The 24,021-nt window shown below is 38.5% G+C and overlaps 1 protein-coding gene and 1 non-coding gene across 2 annotated transcripts; both read left to right on the forward strand.

Annotated features, from left to right (window-relative positions):
* The first annotated feature begins 5,368 nt into the window (after positions 1 to 5,368).
* On the forward strand, positions 5,369 to 24,021 carry LOC139121292 (neogenin-like). Its single transcript, XM_070686069.1, has 5 exons — positions 5,369 to 5,668; positions 17,411 to 17,695; positions 18,752 to 19,117; positions 21,274 to 21,384; positions 22,162 to 24,021. Exons 1-5 carry the CDS (start codon positions 5,602 to 5,604, stop codon positions 22,344 to 22,346), a joined length of 1,014 nt encoding a protein of 337 aa, XP_070542170.1. The 5' UTR covers positions 5,369 to 5,601; the 3' UTR covers positions 22,347 to 24,021.
* On the forward strand, positions 9,284 to 9,471 carry LOC139122261 (U2 spliceosomal RNA). The gene has a single exon (XR_011549422.1). It is a non-coding gene; the product is annotated as a U2 spliceosomal RNA (small nuclear RNA).

The raw sequence follows: 24,021 nt of genomic DNA on the forward strand, positions 1-24,021 counted from the left end.
GTCCGATGTCGTCCGTAAGAGCGGAAGTCGGAAGTAGAACCTTTTGACCTCAAACCTGTTTATTTCCAATCCAGAAGTAAACATATTTCCCATGATGCGTTTGATGTTACATAATGTCAAAGTTTGTACATCATGCTCAAAATGAGCAAAAGTTTTCTTAGATCACGCTACACGACTGGTTTAAATCAATCCTACAAAATCAAAACAAGGATTCAATTTGTATCCTTTTTGTCACAAAATGTTGCTGACGATGAGTTCGAGAATATAACCCAAAACTTCTGTAAATCCTGCACGGAAAGAGCTGAAGAGCGAGGTATCACGTTTCCTGCCTCTGCATCTACACAAACCTCCTTGGTCAATCGAGGTGGTAGCTTCAACAGCCACAGACAAGGAGAATTTTTCTCCTTGCAGCGAGGCTCAGACAGCATCAACCGAACCGAACACCGCTGCAGGCAGCTCAATATAGATTGATGTCATCGTGTATGCCAGTATTATATACTATCCATATTCAGATATTATTCGATGCCACCATCGTCACCGTACATCTATAGCGTCTATCGTAAACGTAGCACACCGTCATCGACTGTGACTGACTCGTTTGCACGGCCTCCCCGCTAATACATCAGCGACAATCCGTACCAATGAAGTTCTCACCTACAGGTACTCCAAAAGAACCTCCACAATGTGCACATCGTATCAACAAAACATCTTGAATGTCAAGGAACACGATTAGAGTTCCTAATATTAACCCCAGTTATTACCAGGATTACGAATTTACTGACATTTTCTTGCCCGTTCTCGTTTTGAAATGTTAGTGTGTTTTCACTTCCGCGTCCATGTGTAGCGTAAGTTACAGTATTTTCCCCAAAGACGGACAGCCCTCGCTTCACTTTCCGAGAACAAGATGGATAAAATCATCAACTTTTTATTCAATTTTTTGTTTGTGTGCTGGTACTGCAAGCATGCCTTTTCAATAAAATTGATTTCATGGTATTTTATACATTGTCTGTGTATTCTGTCTGTAAAAACGTCAGCGGCTGGGTTTAGGTTGTTGCGGGGCACAACAGAGGGTCCACGCTGACTTTTATATATTTTCGCTGTATTGTTATGCACTTTCCACCAGTATCATTCCTCAAACACGCAACTCAACGACGACAGCACATAATATGAATGAGCTGAAAGGATGGACTTAGCTTTTTAAGGTTCTAGGGTAGGAAAATGTAGTCAGAAACTTAACCTGTGTCATCAAAACTTTTTTTAACGTTGCTGTTCTCCTTCAGGCCGTCCAGATCATGTATTTTAATTTTTTCTGAGCTGTCTCTCCACATGGCTGTTGTTAGTGACTTTTAACTTTTCTACATTTTCTCTCCTGATCGGTCGGACGGTAGCCTAGTTGATTTCATCACAGACAAAGAGCTTCAATTTCTCTCAACAAGAATAGTTTAAGCGTCCACGGTCGTAGATTTCAGGTTTCCGATTTTTTCCCAATATTTTCTCTCCACAACCGATCGCACCAGGTCGTGGCTGTAAAGTGTTGAATTTTCACGACATTTTTCTCAACGACCGTGACTTTCAGGTATTCGACTTTATTTTCTGTCCACGACCGGTTGAGGTAGTGGCCGTAAAGTGTTAAATTTTTCCCGACATTTTCTCAACGATCGGTCATGAGGTTATGGCTTTCAAGCTTTGACTTTTTTCCCCGGTAATTTTTTTCAACGACCGGTCGTGGCTATAAAGAGTGGAATTTAGCCCGAAATTTTCTCAATGATCGGTCATGAGGTTATGGCTTTCAGGTTTTTACTTTTTTCCCCGGTAATTTTTCTCCATGACCGATCGTGAGGTCGTGGCTGTAAGTGTAAAGTGTGGAATTTTTGTCTACACGACCGGTCGCGAGGTTGTTGCTTTCAGTAACTTCTCTCAATGGCCGGTCACTAGGGAGCTCCTTTACCGTTTATTTATGAATAATAAGTTGTGTACCTTCCTATTTATTTACGAATTCATGAATATTTTAAGCGTCCACTAGTTTTACGGACGACATCGTGACACTGTGTCTGTGATCTTCAACCCTTTCCTTATTTTAATGCGTGTGGGACGGCTGTGGTGTTGACTCAATCACTTAATCCGCTGATACGGACAGCGGATTAGCAAGTTGGCAATGTTTTCGGAGCAATTACAGTGGTGTATACACAAGTTGGAGAGGAGATAAGGACTTGTCGGTAATATATAAAGCTGTCAGACGGTGTGGAGTTGAATCTTTATTTGAAATATCACAGTCAAAATTAATAAAATTACTTGTAGCAATAAAGAAAACAGTCAGACGGTGTGGAGTTGAACTCTTTATTTGAAATATCACAGTCAAAATTAATAAAATCAAATAAGGTAAACCGTTGCACAAAAACCCTCCCTCCCCACCCCAGGGGACTGATTTCTTTCCCCTATGGGCAGTGCTAAGTTTAAGACCAAAACACCAAAGGTTGGTAGAATATATCTTTATTAGCAATACAACGAAACACCTACCCACCCCTGGGGACGGACATTTAGACAACACCCTGTGCACACACGAACGAACGTGAGCGCCAACGCACACGACGGATGACTGGAAATGATTGACAACTTGTGCACGGCGTACTGATATTTATTCCTAAAGTAGTTCAAAAGTTTAAACGCGGAATCGTCATGGAAAACTTATTTTATTTTGCAAAAAATAACGAATTCGTGGCTTGTGCATGTGATAAGTATATTATTCCCTAATATTTTTCTTCGTTCAGCTCGGAAAATACTCGTGACATAATGACCGTGTCACCACTCGGCTTCGACTCGTGGTGACACGGTCATTACGTCACTCGTATTTTCCTTCGCTGAACGAAGAAAAATATTAGGGAATAATATCTAATTAATAATGTGCCTAAGCAAGCAAGGATAAATTACTAATCTGTGGACGCTGTTACAAAATTATCACATTAGGGGACGACTGCATTAACTTGCATGGTACCTGAAACCCGAGTCCTTGCCTGAGCAACTCGGGTGACAAACAGAAGACTTTTAATCCCCAGGGTGTGAATGTTCAATTGTTATGTTTATCTAATCCAGCTGGTGCTATAGTATTGTAGTGCCATTGTAGGAAAGGCAGGTCTGTGAAATTGATCCTCTAGGGAAGTAGGGTATTCCTAAGTTAATGGAGCCTTCCCGTAATGACCGGATTTACTTTGCCCTTGCTGATGCGTTGACTTTGTCAAAGTTAATCTGGTGTAGATCAACAGGGTACTGCGGGCATTATTCGTCTACAAGTTATGAATATGATCAATAAATGTCACGTATTAACCTTTTTTCATTATACAACCCTTAAGCTTACCTATGTCGCATGTGTGCCTATTACTTAAAGGCCTGTGTTGGCACCAGATTGTCCCATTAGAAAATTTACTAAATATTAGATTACAATTTCAATGGAAAACAAAAAGCTATGACACCTCCATAATCCTCATACATACTAGAACAAAGGCGATCCTACAGGGATGGCCAAAAGTGCCTTTAAATCCTCGCTATCCCAGTAAAAAAGTATTTCAAAGAAAACAGTTTACATTTCTTATTTACCCTTCCTAATCCCTTTCATTAATTTTATCTGCCGATCCCAACGCGGGGGCTTATCGCCCTGAACAAATAACTCGAAGCTCATAAGGTAAACCCCGTCTTTCACCTTATAAGCAGCTGCCAACGAGTTATTTGGTCAGGGCGATAAGCCCCGCATTGGTGATCGGCAGATCAAATTAATGAAGGGGGTTAGGGAGGGTAATTTACAGATATGGAGTGTTTTCTTTGAAATGCTATACATAGATAGTTAGGGTAAAGTAATAGGCACACACTAGACATAAGTAAGACTTGTATAATGAAAAAAAAGTTTAGTACTTTACATTTATTAATCATATTCATTACCTTCAGACAAATAATGCCTGCAGTACCCTGTGGATAATCTGGTGACAGCGTCCACAGATTAGTTACGTACCCTTTGCCCTTGCCCTTGCTGATGCGTTCGTTGTTGACTTTGTCAGAGTTTTTTTTTTTTTTTTTTTTCATAATTTTTTTATTGCAAATAAACAACTGAGACACACGAAAAACATACAAAATAGAGAAATTACAAAAACAGAAGAGAAAAACAAGGAAAAACAAAAAACCAAAAAAGAGGCACTGTCTTTACAAAAAAGTACCAAAAAATTTAAAGAGTCACTTCAAAAAGGGAAAAAGGATTTTCCATTTCAATCTAAAGCTTTCCATCTTCCCAGTCTTTTTAGCAATGTTACTTTCTGTGAAAAAGGTATTTCTTACTTTTTCTAGGAAGATGGGAAAGGATGGTGTTTTGTACCAAAAACGGCTGGAATACAGATAATATTTTGCTATTAACAACGAGTGGTTTAGAAGTTCATGCCCCTTTTGTGGTAGTACTCCAAAAACAACATCTTTACATGTAAAATCTAAAGCATGATTTGTCTTTTCGTGAAAGAATAACTGGAAAGAGGCCCAAAAGTTTTCTGACTTTGTCAGAGTTAATCCGGTGATAATCTGGTAACAGCGTCCACCCTTGCTTGCTTTTGCGTATTACGAAATCAAAGCAACACAGTGATAAAACTTCACGTAAGATTGCCAAAGGCAAAAAACATGGCACAGTGAAGAAGAAAGAAATATTTGCAAAACCAGTGCTAACATAAAACCAAGACACCAAAGGTTTGTAGTATATATTTTTATTGGCAATACATATCATAGTCAAACCTTGTAAAATTAAATAAACAATAGAAGAAATATGCGCTGAGACCAAGACACCTCTACCCCCACCACCACCTCGAGAGGCGGGCATTTAAACACTTTGCAGTCAGGTGACAAACACAGAAGAAGTAATGGAACTTCCGGGGGTGTCTATACACTAACGCCTCACACTCACTTAGTCATTGTACGTTTGTGTGTGTATGTATGTATATATGTATGTATGTATTCATCTATCTATCTATCTCTCTATTTATCTGTCTATCTATCTATCCCTCTATCTATCTACCTACCCATCTATCTATCTATGTATTTTAGTATATATCTATGTATAGGCCTATATCTCTGTATGTATCTATGTATCTGTGTATGTATGCATGTATGTATGTATGCATGTACGTACATACGTAGCCAGAGCTGTGCTTGTTCTACGTATTGCATGACTTCCGCGTTTGCTGGAATCGAGAGAAGCCGAGGACTTTCAGACCATTGCTGCTGTACTGAAAAATAAGATGTATGGATGATTTAGTGCTACGCGGAGATTTTAATTGATTGGAAGGTTTTGGTCACGTGATTACGGTCGTGCAAGTGACACCAGATTGACGAATACATCATAATAATTGTTCAAGAATACAAACGATAAACAAACAAACTTGGCGACGCACACCAAGCGGTATTTTGCCGACTAGGCGTATAAGTAATGCGTACCACCCGTTCGAGCTTTTAGCTTTCCTTCGGATCTGGGGCGGGCCTGGAGCTTGACGTTGACGATTTCGATCAAAGAATCATTTGAGAATATCATCCTCGACTTTTTAAGTAAGAGTTCCGTCAGGCCGAAAATCCAAGGAGATGAGCGTAATATTCATACACCTACTGCAACTATTAACTGGAATTTCCGTCTTTTCCCTCGGCCAAGGTAAAGTAAAACAAATGTTTTAGCTTTCCAACTGCTAATTGACGAAACGACGACAAGTGCTTTTTAGTCATTCGATAGCCATCCTTTAGCTTATTTTAAACGGTGTGATGTTAACTGGATTGATATTTTATGTTTCTTTTTCTTAGGGCCGTCTTCTGTATGATAGCAAGCAAAATGTTCTGTAAATATTAACGCAGTTGTTTCGAACAACGTTAGCCCTACCAGGTACTGCAACATACTTACCATCCCAAAATAACTTCAACACTTATGACCAGCCTAGTGCATCTGCAACGGACATTCCGATGTCCGAGGTGAAATATTTTTAGTTCACGGAGACAGGCTAAAATCGTGCAACAGTGCCAGCTGACATTGAACGTTGCATGTATGACAGAAAAGCGCGTATGATATCGTTTTCAAACGTGTGAATTGTGTTTTTGTCGTGAAAATGACCATGTAATCAGATAAATTGTGGATACATGACATCACGAATACGTGGGATGGCAAAATCTGAGTTCCCATCTAATTATCGTTCGTGTCACATTGGAAAAAATCGATGAGTTCGAAGGCATAAGAATTTTATTTTTTTTTTGCATTGTCAAGTTTCCTGGAGTGCCGATAATTCTGTTCAACATTGATACACATACATCAGACAGACAGGGAATCAAAGACCTTAAGGCAAATCGTTGAAAAAACACCTCCGGTTTTACAAACAAAAGAAAACAAAGCCTTTGCGACGGCAGGGATATGTATTCCGATCGATTTAAAAACAAATGCTTTACACTGTTAACGAATACCATTGATCCTTGGTTAAACCACGCACTTTGAAACGGCATCAATATATGAACGACGGTCACTTTATTTTCTGATCCGGGGATTTCAAATATGGCTCATTACACGGTTATTATTAAAAGCTGTGTACCGCCGCAACCAAACAACGCCAGTCAGTTTAACGGGGAAACTTCATCAGCTGAAGTGGTATTCGGTCACGAGTTGATTATATTATTAGACGGGCAACATTTTGTTCCATCAATCAATGGGTTAGCCTAATAGATAGACCGGGCCGCTTGAGGTCAGCCAACTCGGCGTGATGGGGGTGCTTTCTCCGCCTGTTGCCTGTCTCCGTTGCTAAACAAGTTTAACCTATTTTCATTCTACTTTATTATAGTTTTGCCAGGTCAATATTTGTGGTTTGTCCTCGACACAATTGGAATGGTTTCCGCCGTAGGTTGTCACAAAGACGAAACGTGTTCCACGCCATAATTGTGGAACAAAGATATTTTCCCCTCCATGGGTCTAATCGTCCCTTATAATATTTTCAACAATGCTGTTGGTATTGAGATTGAAAGCATGAGGCCTGACCAAATATAAAATACCACCTGGGTATAAGATTGGATATTTGTTTTGGAGGCTGACAAACATTCCCATTATATTTTATGTGTTCTGGAGGTGTTGTCTTTGCGGTGCTTCTGTGTGTTTTTTCAAGTAGTTGCGTGCTCTCATCGGGGTTTACCAACAAATGACACGTCGAAGGACGCTCATACACATTATTTGGAGGTTTCACTGAAGTTTCCATGGCACCGGTCTGGGAAATATGTAAATGTATGATCTTGGGTCAGGGGCAGATTTTTCCTTCAAGAAGTTTTAGATCAGTCATAGGGTTAACACAGGGATGGCGGTCATTTTCAGTTGTCTGTTACGGGTCTGTTTCAGGTAGAATGCGCCTCGGAGACAGATATTCTGACTTTCAAAATTTCCCAATGTATTATTCTTGTCTACCGCTGGCGGGGGCTTATTAGATGAGGAGAAGATAAAATTTTCACCGTCTCAGGATCTTGCAAATCGAAAATCGTATTTTTCTCATTGACTTTACATAATTTTCGGTTTAATGAAATAGAGGTTAATGAGAATAAATAACTATTACGGCGACCACTTGTATTTTTTATCATTGATTTGATAAGAGAATAAGTTGAAATTTTCATTGAGGAAACTTTGAGCAAAGTCATCCACTTTCGAGTTGAACGCTACCTTAGGGGATCGTTATATTATTACGGGCGGGGAAGGCCAGCAAAACTCCGGATTGTCTGAAATTTGAAAAATGGGAATTGGTTACGGTTTTTTCAGTACCGGGGGGAGGTGTCATTTGATTTCTACTAGAATGTCAACCTTGTAAAAAGGCTGTTTCCAGTGTAACATTATGGGGGATAATAAGGTGTCTCCGTGTGTTTTGATTCTCTGAACTCATTACGCTATGGTCTGAATACGATAATCTTATTAACTTGTCTTGGCAAGTCTTATAGATACCTTGTCTCATCATGGCTTTTACCAGCAGAGTGGTAGAGGCAGGATCAAGGCGTCTTTTAACTGAACTTCGGCAGACATCAGTGCAAACTACGAGACAGTGCTTAGTCAGTATATGATACGTGGACTCATATGTCACAAAACGTACGATACTTGACTCTTTATTTTCACTCTATTTTGGCTCTCTATCAAAGTAAGATCTGTTTCAAATATACATTTACATGAAGTGCACTATAAAAGTTTCAGTATCAACGGCGGTGTTTACATTGAATCATGATTTTATAACCCACACATATCATATAGTATAAGATATTTGACTCTTGACTCCATGATATAATCTGACTTAAATAAGATTTATTTCAGATAATACGTTTATTTAGATATGTTTATTTTAATTTTCAACTGCCTTATAGCAGATATTAGGGAATAACAAGCTAGGTGACATAGGTTCCCTGATAAGTGGTCCATAATACGCTAATTTATGGGGTTTTTTGTCAATACAGAGTGTATATATTTGCAGGTAGTGGCAATGTATCATTAACAATTTACACCTGGCTGTCTGTATCAGCAATAGTTTCTAGGTGTACTTCCCACAGCTTGTTGAAATACCCAGAACTCAGCCTGTCAACATTGACTGTATATTTGCACATGCGCATTGTTAATGTTGATAAACAAATTTCAGTCCCCGATTTGAAGTCAATTGTCAACAATAACACTGGATATCACAACACGACAAGCTGCATTTCAGACTATGTCATCTTCAGTGGGCAGTGATGTTCAATTATTTTGACAGAGGAGCCAGAACCCACTCCCGACTATAGTATGAACGCCCCCTAAGTCCGTTTAACAATCTGAGGCTTGCTTGGCAAAATAGTATAATTCAACGGTCAAAATAACATTGCTAGTACCCTATTGCATATTGTCGGTGAACGATATTGCCTCTGAACTGACTGATTGAGGATGGAAAGAGGCTAAACTGAACTATTGATGTTGCCAATGAATCATTCGAAACTTTTGAAACGTCTGTGAGAGATGTACTTCAAAGTCGAAAAATATGGCATGCGCATGTTTGAAATTAGAGTTGAAACGTGTTGCTATGTCCGATTTCTGCGATTTTAAGGTCCAACATTCTTCTTGTTGCCAAAATCCTCATTCTTTACTCGGTATCCTAGGTACTCGTTCAGCGAGCTCATGTACCGATGATTAAATCATTTGAAAGAATAGTACTGCACATAAGGAAACCAACAATTTATTGAGTCTGTCAGAATTAAGTTAGCTATATTGACTGGAATTTTCATAGCAAAGTTAATTTAACCTATCGCTTCTCGGCCTTTTGGCTAAGATGTGTAGTATCTGTTCTTATCAGCTTAATATCTGATACGCTGCTCACCGAGCGGGTCGATATTAAACTGATTTTTGGAATTGGGCCATGGAATGGGGGCTTGCTCCGTCCTGGCCACGGATTGACCCGGTATTGCAGTACCTCCGGGAACGGTCCACCAAAAACAAAGTTAATTTCACCTGCTAACATGTACTGCCGTTTCGATAAGACTGAAGAAGCCTGAACCCACACTTGAAAATTTCACAAAATCAATAAAATTCACAGGACCAGTCGCTCCTAAACGCTATGCAGGGCCCTGACAAAACCCTATCGTTTTCATATGGACTCAGTGTTCTACATGTATACCAATGATTCCTCTAACCTGTTCAACCCTTATTCCCTGTGAAGAGGGCCAAACCATTGTAGTGAAAGGGCTAAAAGTAAAAGAAAAACTACGAGTTGTCTGAAATTTGGCTCACGGTTTTTCAGCACCAAAGGGGACATCACTTGACTTTTAAGAAAATGTCAACCATGACAAAAAGCCTTTTCCAGAGTAACATTCTGGGAGGGAGGATAAGGTGTCTCCGTGTGTTTTGATTCTCTGAATCGGTACACTATAGCCTGAACACGATTGTCTTATTATCTTGCTTTGGCAAGTCTATAAATACCTTGTCTCATATAGGCTTTACCAGCAGAGTGGTAGAGGCAGGATCCAGGCGTCTTTAACTCAACTTCGACAGACGTCAGTGCAAAACTACGAGACAGTGCTCAGTCAATACATGATACATGGACTCATATGTCGCAAAACGTACGATACTTGACTCTTTATTTTAGCTCAACTTTGGCTTTGTATCAAAGTAAGATCTGCTTCAGATATACATTTGCATGTCGTGCACTATAAAAGTTTCAGTATCAACGGCTTTCTCACAAAAGATTTAGAGGTGTTTACATTGAATTATGTTTTATAACCCACACATATAGCATAAGATAATTGTCTCTTGACTCCATGATGTAATCTGTCTTAAATTAAGATTTATTTCAGATAATACGTTTATTTAGATATGTTTATTTCAATTTTCAACTGCCTTATAACAGATATTAGGGAATAATAAGCTAGGTGACATAGGTTCTCTGATAAGTGGGTCCATCATCATATTACGCTAATTTAAGGTTTTTTTCAATAGAGACTGTATATATTTGCAGGTGGTGGCAATGTATCATTTACAATTGAATTTTAATTCTAGATTTAAATAAATTTATCTCTCTCTCTCTCTCTCTCTCTCTCTCTCTCTCTCTCTCTCTCTCTCTCTCTATATATATATATATATATATATATATTGCTCAGTGAAACATATGCGTAATTAAAAGCCTAATAACTGTAACTTCAGCGCTTGGCTCTCAGTATCAGCAATAGTTTCTAGGTTTACTTCTCACAGCTTGTTGAAATACCCAGTAATCAGCCTGTCAACATTGACTGTATGTTTGCACCGCATTGTTAATGTTGATAATCAAATTCAGTCCCCGATTTGAAGTCAATTGTCAACAATAACAGTAGATGTCACAACACAACAAGTTGCATTTCAGACTTTTCATCTTCAGTGGGCAGTGATGTACAATAATTTTGACAGAGGAGCCAGAAGATTTTTGCAAACCCACTCCCGACTATAGTATGAACTCCCCTAAGTCCGTTTAATAATCTGAGACTTGCTCGGCAAAATACTTTAATTCAACGGTCAAAACAACATTTCTAGTCCCTTAGTGGATATTGTCGGTGCATGAACGATATTGCCTCTGAACTGACTGATTGAGGATGGAAAGAGGCTAAACTGAACTATTGATGTTGCCAATAAATCATTCGAAAGCTTTGAAACGTCTGTGAGAGATACTTCTAAGTCGATAAAAGTGGTGTGCGCATGTTTGAAAATAAAGTTGAAACGTTTTGCTATGTCCGATTTGAAAGTCCAACATTCTTCTTGTTGCCAAAATCATTATTCTTTATTCCGTATCCTAGGTACTGGTTTAGTGAGCTCATGTACCGATGATTAAATCATTTGAAAGAATAGAACTGCAGATAAGGAAACCAACAATTTATTGAGTCTGTCAGAATTAAGTTAGCTATATTGACTGGAATCTTTCACATAGCATAGTCGAATTTCATCGACTCAAATGTACTGTCGTTTCGATAAGACTGAAGAAGCCTGAACCAAGACTAGAATCTTTCACAAAATCAACAGAATTCACAGGACCAGTCGCTCCTAAACGCTATGAAAGGCCCTAAGAAAACTTTACCGTTTTCATATTAAGATTATGCACAGTGTTCTACATGCATTGTATACCGATGATTCCTCTAACCTGTTCACCCCTTATTCCCTGTGAAGAGGTACACAATCACCAAAGATAACAATGCGTTTGGGCCATACCATTGTAGTGAAAGGGCTAAAAGTAAGTTGTCTGAAATTTTAAAAATGGGAATGGATTACGGTTTTTCAGCACCAAAGGGGAAATCACTTTATTTTTAAGAAAATGCCCACCTTGTCAAAAAGCCTTTTCCAGAGAAACATTCTGGGAGTTGAGGGGGAGGGGGAATAAGGTGTCTCCGTGTGTTTCGATTCTCTGAACTCGGTACACTATAGTCTGAACACGATTGTCTTATTATCTTGCTTTGGCAAGTCTTATAAATACCTTGTCTCAACATGGCTTTTACCAGCAGAGTGGTAGAGGCAGGATCCAGGCGTCTTTTAACTGAACTTCGACAGATATCAAGTGCAAACTAAAAGACATGGCTCAGTCAATACATGATACATGGACTCTTATGTCGAAAAGCGTACGATACTTGACACTTTATTGTCACTCAATGTGGCTTTGTATCAAAGTAAGATCTGCTTCAGATATATATGTACATGAAGTACACTATAACAGTTTCAGTATGAACAACGTTCTCATAAAACACTTGGCAGTGTTTAAATTGAACTGTGTTTTAAAGCCAAACACATTTCTTAAGATATTTGACTCTTGACAGAGATTAATTTTATTCCATTGTGTAAACTGTTTTTAATTAAGATTTATTTCAGATAATACTTTTATTTAGATGTGTTTATTTTGATTTTCATCAGTCTTCTAACAAATATTTGGGAACGATAAGCAATGTGACATAGGTTCACTGTTTATGATATTTTTGTCAATACAGAGTGTATATATTTTCAGGTAGTAGCAATGTATCATTAACAATTGAATTTTAATTCCAGATTTAACAGATATATATATATATATATATATATATATATATATATAATTATATATATATATATATATATATATATATATATATATAATATATAATATATATATGTATATATATGTAATATATATATATATATATATATATATATTATATATATATATATATATATTTATCACATGAACTGGCCCGAATTTTCACCTGTGTGACGTAGAACAGGACGGATAAGAATCCGAATTACCCTGTTGTACGTCATCAACCGGAACTTTTTTCTTGCATGGTACCGTTCATACGTGTGGGTCGCGACGTGAACATAGACCGATTTGTCGTGATCGATGCCGTGCTCTCATGACATTTTTACAAAAAAGGTGCCCCGATAAATCCACACATGGAAACATAGAAGGCATGTCCAGCGAAATTTCGAGTCGCTAAAACTATTGCTGTTCCCGAGAATCGAATGGGGATACCGCTGATCCAGTCGAGTCGCCTCGTAAGGCTCAATGTGGACGTCGTACCTGGCGATCCCGGTTGGCGATAAACCTGAAATCTACACCTCAACGGAAGTTCAACTGAATAAATGATTACAGTATAATCTTCGGGAAAGCGACATACAGGCACAAGCATAAAGTCATTCGACTAACAACGATAAATTTCCTTCATCATACAAAAAATTCCGTAAATTCTTGCTGGGAATCAAACCTGTAGCGCGGCGTAAAGGCTGTAGCACTAGCGAAGACATCAGCTGTTGAGCTGTACAGTGCAGCGCTGTGGAATCCGATTTACTTCGAAAGTTGACTCAGACAACACTCAAAAGAGTTTCCGTCAAGTAAAATTTGGATGTATCTACGGGTGAGATATATAATATGTCACTGCAAACATCAAAGTCCTTAAGACGAAAACATTGACGACCGAGATCGGGATCAACGAGTTGACACCGGCATGGCAGAGACCGGTGACGGCAGCGTTGTGGGCATAAACGTACAATGAGGTACACTCTGTGTGTCATCGAACGGAATCTTTCGCGCTCGCCACGGTCGTAAATTTGTGTGATATTTTGAAAAGCCACGGAATCTCTGAGAATGAGAATTACTGTTTCGATCGTGTCGTTGCATTTACTTCATAAACTATTTTTAAATATTCTGAATAACTCTGAATACTATGGCTATCCGTCGCTAGCACGATGAAAGTTATGTCCACCGTACCGATGGCCGATCGCGACTTGCCTTGGCATCGGTACAGGGCGAGACAATGATTGACAGGTTCACGTGACAGAATCCGTAAGTCTGGTTGGTGGAGATACCATTTGATGTAGCAAATTTCAGCTTGATGGGATTTATGAATGAAAGTATCTCCTGGGTGACGGGCCGCTTTACTCTTTAAATGAAAGTAATCCGCGTAAGTAAAACACAAATCGCGACGAAATTCATGCAATTTGTTACGATAATTTTGATCCATTCACGTCAAAAGAAAAATAAGAAGACTGTTCATGTGATAAATATATAATCCCATGGTATTTTTCTCTGTTTGACGTCATCGTATACGAGTGTTTTTCGCGGAGCCGTACAACTTCGAGCCGAAGGCGAGAAGTTGTACGGCTCCGCGAAAAACACGAGTATACGATGACGTCAAACAGAGAAAAATACCATGGATTATATATATAAATATATATATATATATATATATATATATATATATATATATTATATATATATATATATATATATATATAAACATTGACTGTATGTTTGCGCATGCGCATTGTTAGTGTTGATAATCAAAACCGGGCCTCGACTTGAAGTCAAATGTCAACAGTAACACGGGATATAACAAACTGACGAGTTGCATTCAAGACTTTCTCATCTTCAGTGGGCAGTGATGTTCAATAATTTTGACAGAGAAGCTAGAAGATTTTTACCAACCCACTCCCGACTATAGTATGAACGCCCCTAAGTCGGTGTAACAATCTGAGACTTGCTTGGCAAAATAGCTTAATTCAACGGTCAAAACAACATTTCTAATCCCTTAGTGGATATTGTCGGTGAACGATATTGCCTCTGAACTGACTGATTGAGGATGGAAAGAGGCTAAACTGAACTATTGATGCTGCCAATAAATCACTCGAGACCTTTGAAACGTCTGTGAGAGATACTTCTAAGTCGATAAAAGTGGTGTGCGCATGTGTGAAAATAAAGTTGAAACGTGTCACCATGTCCGATTTGAACGTCAAACATTCTTCATGTTGTCAAAATCCTCATTCTTTATTCCGTATCCTAGATACTCGGTTGATGAGCTGGCTGGGTCTTCACATATGATTAAATCATTGGAAAGAATAGAACTGCATTTACGGTAAACATCAGCAATCTAGAGTCTGCGAGATTTAAGTTAGCGATAAGGGCTGGAATGTTTCACATAGCAACGTCAAACTTCATCAACTCAAATGTATTGCCGTTTCGATAAGACTGAAGAAACCTGAACCTACACTTGAAAATTTCACAAAATGCATTTAATATACAGGACCAGTCGCTCCTAAAAGCTATGCAGGGCCCTGAGAAAACCCTATTATTTATTTATACATTTCATATTCATATTTCATTTGTTCAAATCGAGTTAATATTACCCAATAAGGCTGTAATCTCCCATGGGTCCTATTAGACGTATATCATGTAAGACATAAATTTGTGTCCTAAACTCCAGTGTCGCTCACGTTGATTGGTAGGTTTTATGTCCCTATGCCCCATTTTCATCAATTTATTGGCTGCCTATATGTACTCAAGTCTCATTAATATTTACTGTTCCGAATGCAACTCATTCATTGGCCGCCATATGTTCTTGTCCTTGGCTCACTTTCGAGTGTTCCTTGTCTCGTTCTGCCATGTGCTCATTACTGTAACGCATCTGCGAGCCTAGCCAATCATTACCAGACAGCTAGAGCGTAGTCGCAACGTTTGTGGAGACAAATTTGTCTTCACAAACGTTGCGACTACGCTCTAGCTGTCTGGTAATGATTGACTAGGCTCGCAGATGCGTTACAGGTTACAGTAATGAGCACATGGCAGAACGAGACAAGAACACTCGAAAGTGAGCCAAGGACAAGAACATATGGCGGCCAATGAATGAGTTGCATTCGGAACAGTAAATATTAATGAGACTTGAGGACATATAGGCAGCCAATGAATGAACGCAAATGGGGCATAGGGACATAAAACCTACCAATCAACGTGGGCGACACTGGAGTTTAGGACACAAATTTATGTCCTAAATGATATACGTCTAATTAAACATATAGAATTAAAATCCAATAAGTGTTACAAAGACAATGAAGTCTAACAGCAAACAAAATAAAAGATATAAAAATGTTATAAAAAATTAACAAAGTATAAAAGAATCAAAGAAAACAAAAGTTTTATTTGTCTATATTATCCCTATCGTTTTCATATCAAGACATGACACAGTGTTCCACATGTGTGCCGATGATTCCTCTAGTCTGTGCACCCATTATTCCCTGTGAAGAGGTCCATAGTCACTACAGATAACAATGTATTTGGGCCAAACCATTGTAGTTAAAGGCTGAAAAGTTATTAAAAAAGCAGGTGAGTGGGGGCACCTCTTGCATAACATATACTTCGCTGTATCGTTCGATGAGGTAAGACATTTACAGTGTCAAGGCGTTTTACAATTCGACCGCGGTGTGCCTACGTGCTGTATTACGTTGAACTCTAAGACGTCAAGCCATTCCTGATGCCATGAAATCAAAGGAAGGCAAGTCAAAGTCATGTACATTACTTTTCTAATTCACAAGTCGTGTCTTATAGACACTTGCAAGTAGTGTAAATCATGTTCTTTGATAAGGAAATCAAACAGTAAGTAATAGTGGCAGGTGTTTGGTCTAAACGGATGATGAATCCAAGAAAAAGTCATATTCGCTTTCAAACGTCTCTGATAATGTGTTAGTCAATATTTGATGTTTACAGGACGATAGTACTGGGATGGAAATAGCAATACTGTGTGCATTGTACAGGCACCTCAACTGTGACTGCATACCAATATAAAGAAGTAAAATTCACGATCACGATCTGCCACGACCTTATGTTTACTAATTCAAAGCAAACATTGTCAAGATAATGAAATGCTGCAAGTCGTTCGTCGGGTCAGGTCTGTTGGCACGTTTTTGATGAAATGCCTAATAACGATATGAGTCGTTGTTTAGCTAATAAATAAGGTGGCTAATCATACGTGAACCCCCACACGTATGTTTTAGCGACGGTCACACAGCTCAGGTATATTTTAATACCACTGAGTGAATTCTGTTCAAATTCTCATGAGGCTGACTCTGCATGCAATAATATTTTTATTGCATACAATAATGCGCTATGGGACACACCTGAAAGCACGCCCTCCATATGAGAGAAACCAGTGCTTGTCTACGGGTAATCGTAAAAGTGAATATTTACAAACATGCTCCTTAGGAAAATTGTGAATTGTACTGTAGCGTATAGTATTGGCCAAGTTTTAGTCTTGTCCATGTTGGTTGCTTGTTACTATACCTGGTGTGAGTATACCCTCTCTGATTCATCAGTTCGAAGTAATTTCAAATTCAAATTTCTTCAGAAAATGATATTCCCTCCATAATCAGACATCTTTCTAACCTCTCCGTTCAAATGAAGACAGATGGATCAAAATTACAGAGCTTTCAATTTTGTGCGCGTGTAATGCCTATGGAAACTTTTCAATTGTTGCAGAATTTCTAAACATACCTCACGAGCTCTCGAATTGGTAAGGACAAGAACATGTTTCCTACGCATTGAACCTCAAGTACTGTAACAAATAAGCATAAATCTCCAAATAATCCAAAAAGCTAATAATCTAATCATTTCTGTGCTATCAGGTAGTATACCTCCACCGTCGGGATTGTCGGCAACGGCATTGAGTTCAACGTCTATATACGTTACCTGGGATGCTGTCACAGATCCAGATTTAAATGGGTACAGAGTCTCCTGCAGTTTACTAGATAGACGCAACATCGAGGTACATAACGTCAATCCGACTGAAACAGAAACAACATTTGACAGTTTAAAACCGTACAGGGATTATGAAATACTCGCGCTGTGTCAAGGTCCGGGCACAACACTTGGGACGGCTTCTGTCACTTACTGCACAACACTAGAGGACAGTAAGTCAATAAGTTGTTTTCCTTCGTCATTCCTTTTTCTCATATTGCTCAGTAATAAACTCGTAGAGAGCAAATCAGAACATTTAAATGGACATCTCGCTCTATTCAAATCCTTTCTTAATTCGTCGTTAATCCTTTATCACCAGTGTGTAGTGATACACACTGGTGTTAAAGGATATTTATATTCATGAAATTATTAAATCGGAAGCAATACCCTCCGGTGAACTAAGCTTGAATGAAATTAGGTAGACAGAGAGAGTGGACGAGAGATAGGGAGAGAGGGAGGCAGAGAGAGACAGAAAAAGATTCCACTCTGTGAATCGGCTTTTCCTAGTCCCTTTTTAGTATTAGATCAGTCTACTGCGCATGAGTAAAACATCCGTTCAATCTGCGTGCAACAACAGCCAGTTTCAAATCACTTTTCTTCCTTCATAAATTAATTTGCTAAATCGTCCACGTTCTTTTAATAATCCATAATTACACTTGCTACAATTTTGATAAACATAAAGTCGATCGGCCGTGGTCAATATTAGAAGAACTTAAGAGTAAGGAACAGGAGTACCATTTGTCGTTGAACTCACAGGACCGTAAACTCACGTTATCCCTTATAGGGACAAAGTCGGCCATTTTTCATGAATTTTGTTTGATGCAAGATACTTCTTATATTGTTTGACATGTTGAAAGATAATGAATGGGTGACCATGCATATATTTGAACCCGGTTTTAGACAAATCAAATGAAACCATTGCAAAAATGAATTAATGGTCATAACCATTAACTCATTTTCGCGATGGTTTAATGGTCTAAAACCGGGGTCGAATATATGCATGGTCACCCATTAATTCAGTATCTTTCAACATGTCAAATAATATAAGTAGTATCTTGTATCAAACAAAATTCATGATAAATGGCCGACTTTATCCCTTTGAATCATTTACCTGAAGTGATCTACACATTTGTATAAATACAAATCGATCTCTTGAAGCTTTGTTCACCAAGCTTCATAAATATTCCTGTTACAAATCTTCTCACTTCACGGGCGGTATCCTCTTCCAGGTCCGAGTGCGTCCCCACCCGACGTCACAGCAAATGCCCTTTCTTTTCATACCGTTGCTGTGACTTGGTCAGAGCTGATTGAAGACAACAAAAATGGTGTGATTCTCGGTTATCGGGTTCTGTACAACATGGAGAGCACTCCGCAGGATGAACATAGCGTTGAAGTGTTGGGGGAAACGACTACAGCGGTAAACGTAACCGGACTCGATGCTGGTACTGGCTACGAGTTTTCTGTTCTGGCTTTCACGTCCGTGGGAGATGGCCCAGCAAGTGATGTCGTTCAAGAGAGTACGTTTATGCCGATAACGACAACAGCGCCAACAACGGTGACGAAAACAAACTTCATGGACACTACGCAAGGAAAGGGTAGGAGAAGGCGATAAATTCTACGAGCATTTTTTGTGTGAAATAGATGGTGTGCTTCCTTTAGAAATAATCCTCAACTTACCGGTCAACTTTTTTATATTCTCATAATTAAGTGTTACCGTTTTAGGAACAACAGATGTACAACTCTGAGGTTTGTTTAAATGTGTGGATGATCAATATCACAAATACACTAACATGCGCGTTATTTTAATAATGAGACGGTTGATGACGATGCCATTAATTACTGTAAACGCACAGTTAATGTAAGATAAAGAAATCACGCAGAATAAGTTTAAGCATTACTCCAATTAATAAGACTTTAGTAAACTTTTGAAAAGCGACCATTATGGCAAGTAATTAAAGCGATATTGAACATGTTGAAAATTAGAAAACTAAGAAATAGCCGAAAATGTGAATAAGTACGACGTGCAAATATTTATAGTTATAACGATACGTAAGCAGAGTGCAAACACCAACGAGTTCAAATTGTCGAGAGTTGAAATCCGTTGACCAATAACAAACAATATTGTCCATAGTCAAATAAGCAAAATCTTACCAAAATGACTTCAGACATTTTTACTTTGTCCATTTTGATAGTAGGATACGAGAGAAACAAAACAAATATTATATCATACCAGTATATTGACACGGCGATTTGATTGATCGAGACGCGAAAAGAACCGTGGTATATTGGCGATATACCACGGCTGGCATACGCGCGAGCTCTCAGCTTGAGCAAAAATCTGTTTTTGATGTTCCACGCCAGAGTTTCAATATACTTTTATGATATAATAGCAATAAATCACTCCCAGCAATGGTATACCACTCGATTTTGACCAGTTCACTCCATATATGCACTCGCTATCGCTCGTGCATATATGTCGTGAACTAGTCAAAATCTCGTGGTATACCATCAATGGGTGTGCTTTATTGCTTAAATAATTCTAATAAGTTTTATAATCTTCTTCGTTATACCCGTGGAAACGGTAGGCTATTCGCCATAACTCTTATAGGACTCAAAAAATGTAATTCCCTAATATTGAACCAATCTCTGGGTTCGTTTTATATCAACCAAAGCAAAAGATGGTCCATTCTAGGGTCAATTTAAGTATGTAAACTATTGTATATCATTTCAATCTATTGTGAGATAAATATTTTATACAAGAAAACTGATACTGAACAATATTACTCATTCCTGGGTGTTATTTAAGATTTTCTGTCCCAAAGTTGAAGACGTTCGTTACACTTTTAGAAATCTTTTTTGCTTGCACATTGTTGACAAGGAATTTCGCTGAATTCGATCTTTCGTCCATACGCACAAGTTGAACAGCGCACAGTCCTGTTTATGGTGCTACAGCGGGAAGAACGCAATGGGTTGAACACGTGGAAAGGGATTTTCGTAAGCAGTTTTTTTGGCGGGCAGGCGGGCAATATTTTTCATGGGATGCAAGGAAATTTTATTTATTGTTAGTAATCAGAAAATTTAGAAGAAAGCCAAGTCAGAATTCGGCTGGTATGTTGGGTGTTGGAGGATGACAAAATCATGCCTTGGAGAAAGGGAAATGGATAATTACGTAGTGGAAGAGGGTCTTCAGGGAGTTTGCAAGGACTCAGTCGACATAGAGAAAAAATACGTGTACGTTTTGGAGAACTTTTCAAATCTTAACGAGAGGACAGATACGGACAACTTTCATGTTGCTGGAAAGTTCATTGTGTTGAAGGAAAATTAGGGTAGAATGTTTCTGTAGTATCCACTAATTAATATTGTCAAAGACCGCTCTTTTGCTACCCCTGCACACACAGTACATGCCTCATTCCCCATCTGACTGCATTGAAATATCAGAATGAGAAGTGTACCATAATATAGAATTTTTAGTTGCAACAAAAGTACTGATATATAGTCCGCGTTTTGGTGCGAATAATGGTTTGGGGTAGCAGTATAATTTTTTGGAAAACCCGCGTCCGATTTGACAAATGGAAACTTTTTGTCGACCTCCATAAACTCCAAAACTAAAAGAATGGAGTTCTCTATCCTACATTGAACTTTTGACGCCTCCACTTAATCGCACTACTAGAACTTCATCCATAGCAACAAGAAAAGGAAATTTTCTTGTTGATCTTCGACTTCTGACCTCTGACCTCTATATTAAATGCAGGTGATATATGTGCAACTGTACCTTGTCAAAACAATGGCACGTGCATCGATGAATATTTGGACTACACTTGCGACTGCGCAGTTGGTTGGATTGGTAATAACTGTGACATTGGTAAGTTAAGTCTGTTATAACTGTAAATGATAAAGATATGACAAGCTTTTTTACTAGGGTCTGATGCCAAGAAACATTTTGATGGCTTCGATCAAAGGGAAAAGTATGTCGAGTCTTGTAGAATATTCCGACAAACATAATCGTTTTTCCTTTTTTTCCTTTTTATTTTCATGTCTTTCATTTTAATTTAATTTTAATTGAATTTATCGACAGAAGTTTGGTAGTATACACATGTTGACTGGCCATAGGGTAACACCGTCACATTTATTTCCCTGGGGCATGTGGGTAGCCCCAAAACAGTCTGTTCCATGAGGCCGGAAGCCGAGGGATACAGACCACTCATGGCGACTCACAGGCTAGAAGAAATACCAATCTACGCTGTTTCCCCAATATAGCCGGTCCAATATCTGTTTTATTGTAAACCTTACAAATATCCCCATATTGGAATTGGAAATCGAGAAATCTCTAAGTTTACCATACCATTCGGTCATGGACAAAACTTGCTTCTTGATGGTTCTTGGAATGAGTGCATGCGTAGTTGTCGCTTTCAAACTATCAGGTAACAGTTGACCGAACTATTAACCAGTCGGGTAACAGTTACCGGGATCTTTTCATATTTCAGTGCCAAAAAATGTACACCGCATGATAATTTGGCGAATTACGACTGAAAGGTAGGAACAAGTCTATTCTAATAGCCACGGTCGAGTTATGTTACGTTGTAATTTAACAGTGACAAAATTATTAAAAGTATCCCATTTCTTTTTCACATTTTGACAGCCGACCCGGACCAGATATCAAGCCCCCTCGTAAATATAGCAGTGGTTGTCGTCAGTCTGGTAGCATCAGTAGTCATTGTCGTTGCCGTGATCGCCGCGTCCGTTCGTCTCTATAATCTCAAGTGTGCCAAAAACATAATTACGCCGGTGACGTCACGAGCGGAAATGACGCAAGCCGCCGCTTAGTGTCAAAGAGGATGAACAGGCATGACGTCCACGACTTCAAGGAGTTTTCAATGATATCGTTTTTATTCGCCTCAATCTATGCAACTCTCAATTTTTGCGCAGATCTTCACATGGAAGTGACGTCAAGTTTATTCTTGGTCATGGTGTCCTAAAAGTTGCTACATCTCTAGGGTTTATTTAATGATAAAAATGATTCTCGTTTTCTTTATTGGACGAAAAAGAATATACACCAAAATCACAACAGTTCAAGATGTCTCAACAAAAAAAAACACTTTACATGTAATAAATCAGACATACACCCGGACTGTAGACAAGTTGATATGTTCGACAAAGATAATAGTATTTCTTGATTATTACCAAATGGCAATGCCCTTCTTCTGTTGATGAGACAGTAAAATTACTGTCAGCTTCTACGGATTAAAGCGATAATACTGCATCGCTTTTGAACTCTCTTATATCTGTATCGGTATGCTGAAGCTGGTTCTTTGAACAAAGTTGGTTACGGAAGAACGGTTATACTAAGTTTTTCATCTCCTCAGACTTCCGAAGGATGTCTCATACTTAAAAACTACTACAGTGGTTAAATGCGAAAAGCATGACATTATGACAATAGCTGTAACCTCTTGGCATTTTCATTATTATATTTGTGCAAAGCCCGAGTAATTTTTCTTAATGCTGTCCTCATAAAGTATGCTGATGTACTACAATTGCGGACCCAAAATAAGTGGAGCCGAGTACATTGTGGAGTGCAATGTTTGCTGGAGTCCATTATGGGCCGGAAGGGGTACATTATTGCTATTATTTTATAAGCGATGTCGATGAATTTGTAGATGTAGGAAACATCTTGGGTCACAATGCTGGATAATCGGACACATTATCAGTAATAATCTTAGGGTATGACGTCACAAAATTCACTGGTATTGACAAAGCTATGATGTAATATTTAACACAACACACATAGCAGTCTGTGTGAGTAACTTAAATACTAGTGGTAATTTCGACAGAAACAAATATAAGGAGGAAATTTAAACAAAAGTTACAGCGAATGAAGTTTGATTACATGAAGATTCATCGGGTAGGCGGTCATATCGAACTTAAGATATTTAATTACGGAAGTTAAGTATCATTGACGCGAATTCACTCTAGGGAAGTTCAAGGTACTATGCCAAAAGTCACGTGATGCTTCATTCATTTGTGTTCTGTGATTCCTTCAAAAATTATTCGGAAGTGGGTGGCGATGTGCATCGGAAATGATAATTTATTGTACTTTTGTAATAACCTTTGGCACACATTCTTGCTCCATGGCGCTCTCTTGTCCTGAAACAGTGGCACGAATAATTTATATAGATCTGTGAAATTGCTGCACGCAAGGGAATTATTTTCTTCCTATGTAAGGGAATTTATGATATAGTGATTTTCTGTGCTTTTCAATTGTATATTAAATGATGTTTCGGTGAAGAAACCTCTACAGTTGCACCACATTCTGATTGCGATGGTTTTGTTTGGCGAACATCATTTTACTGTAATCTTAATAGATTTACATTTCAAATAAGATGAATATTTTAAGTGTAGCCTACACATTGTGTTATGAATGCGACTATTTATTTTGATAACCAGTATCTTGTGTGTAATTTCGTTACATTTCTATGTAAATTGAAGAATAAACAAGCGATGC

The sequence above is a fragment of the Ptychodera flava genome, chromosome 21, assembly GCF_041260155.1.
Source record: "Ptychodera flava strain L36383 chromosome 21, AS_Pfla_20210202, whole genome shotgun sequence".
Taxonomy (NCBI): Eukaryota; Metazoa; Hemichordata; class Enteropneusta; family Ptychoderidae; genus Ptychodera; species Ptychodera flava.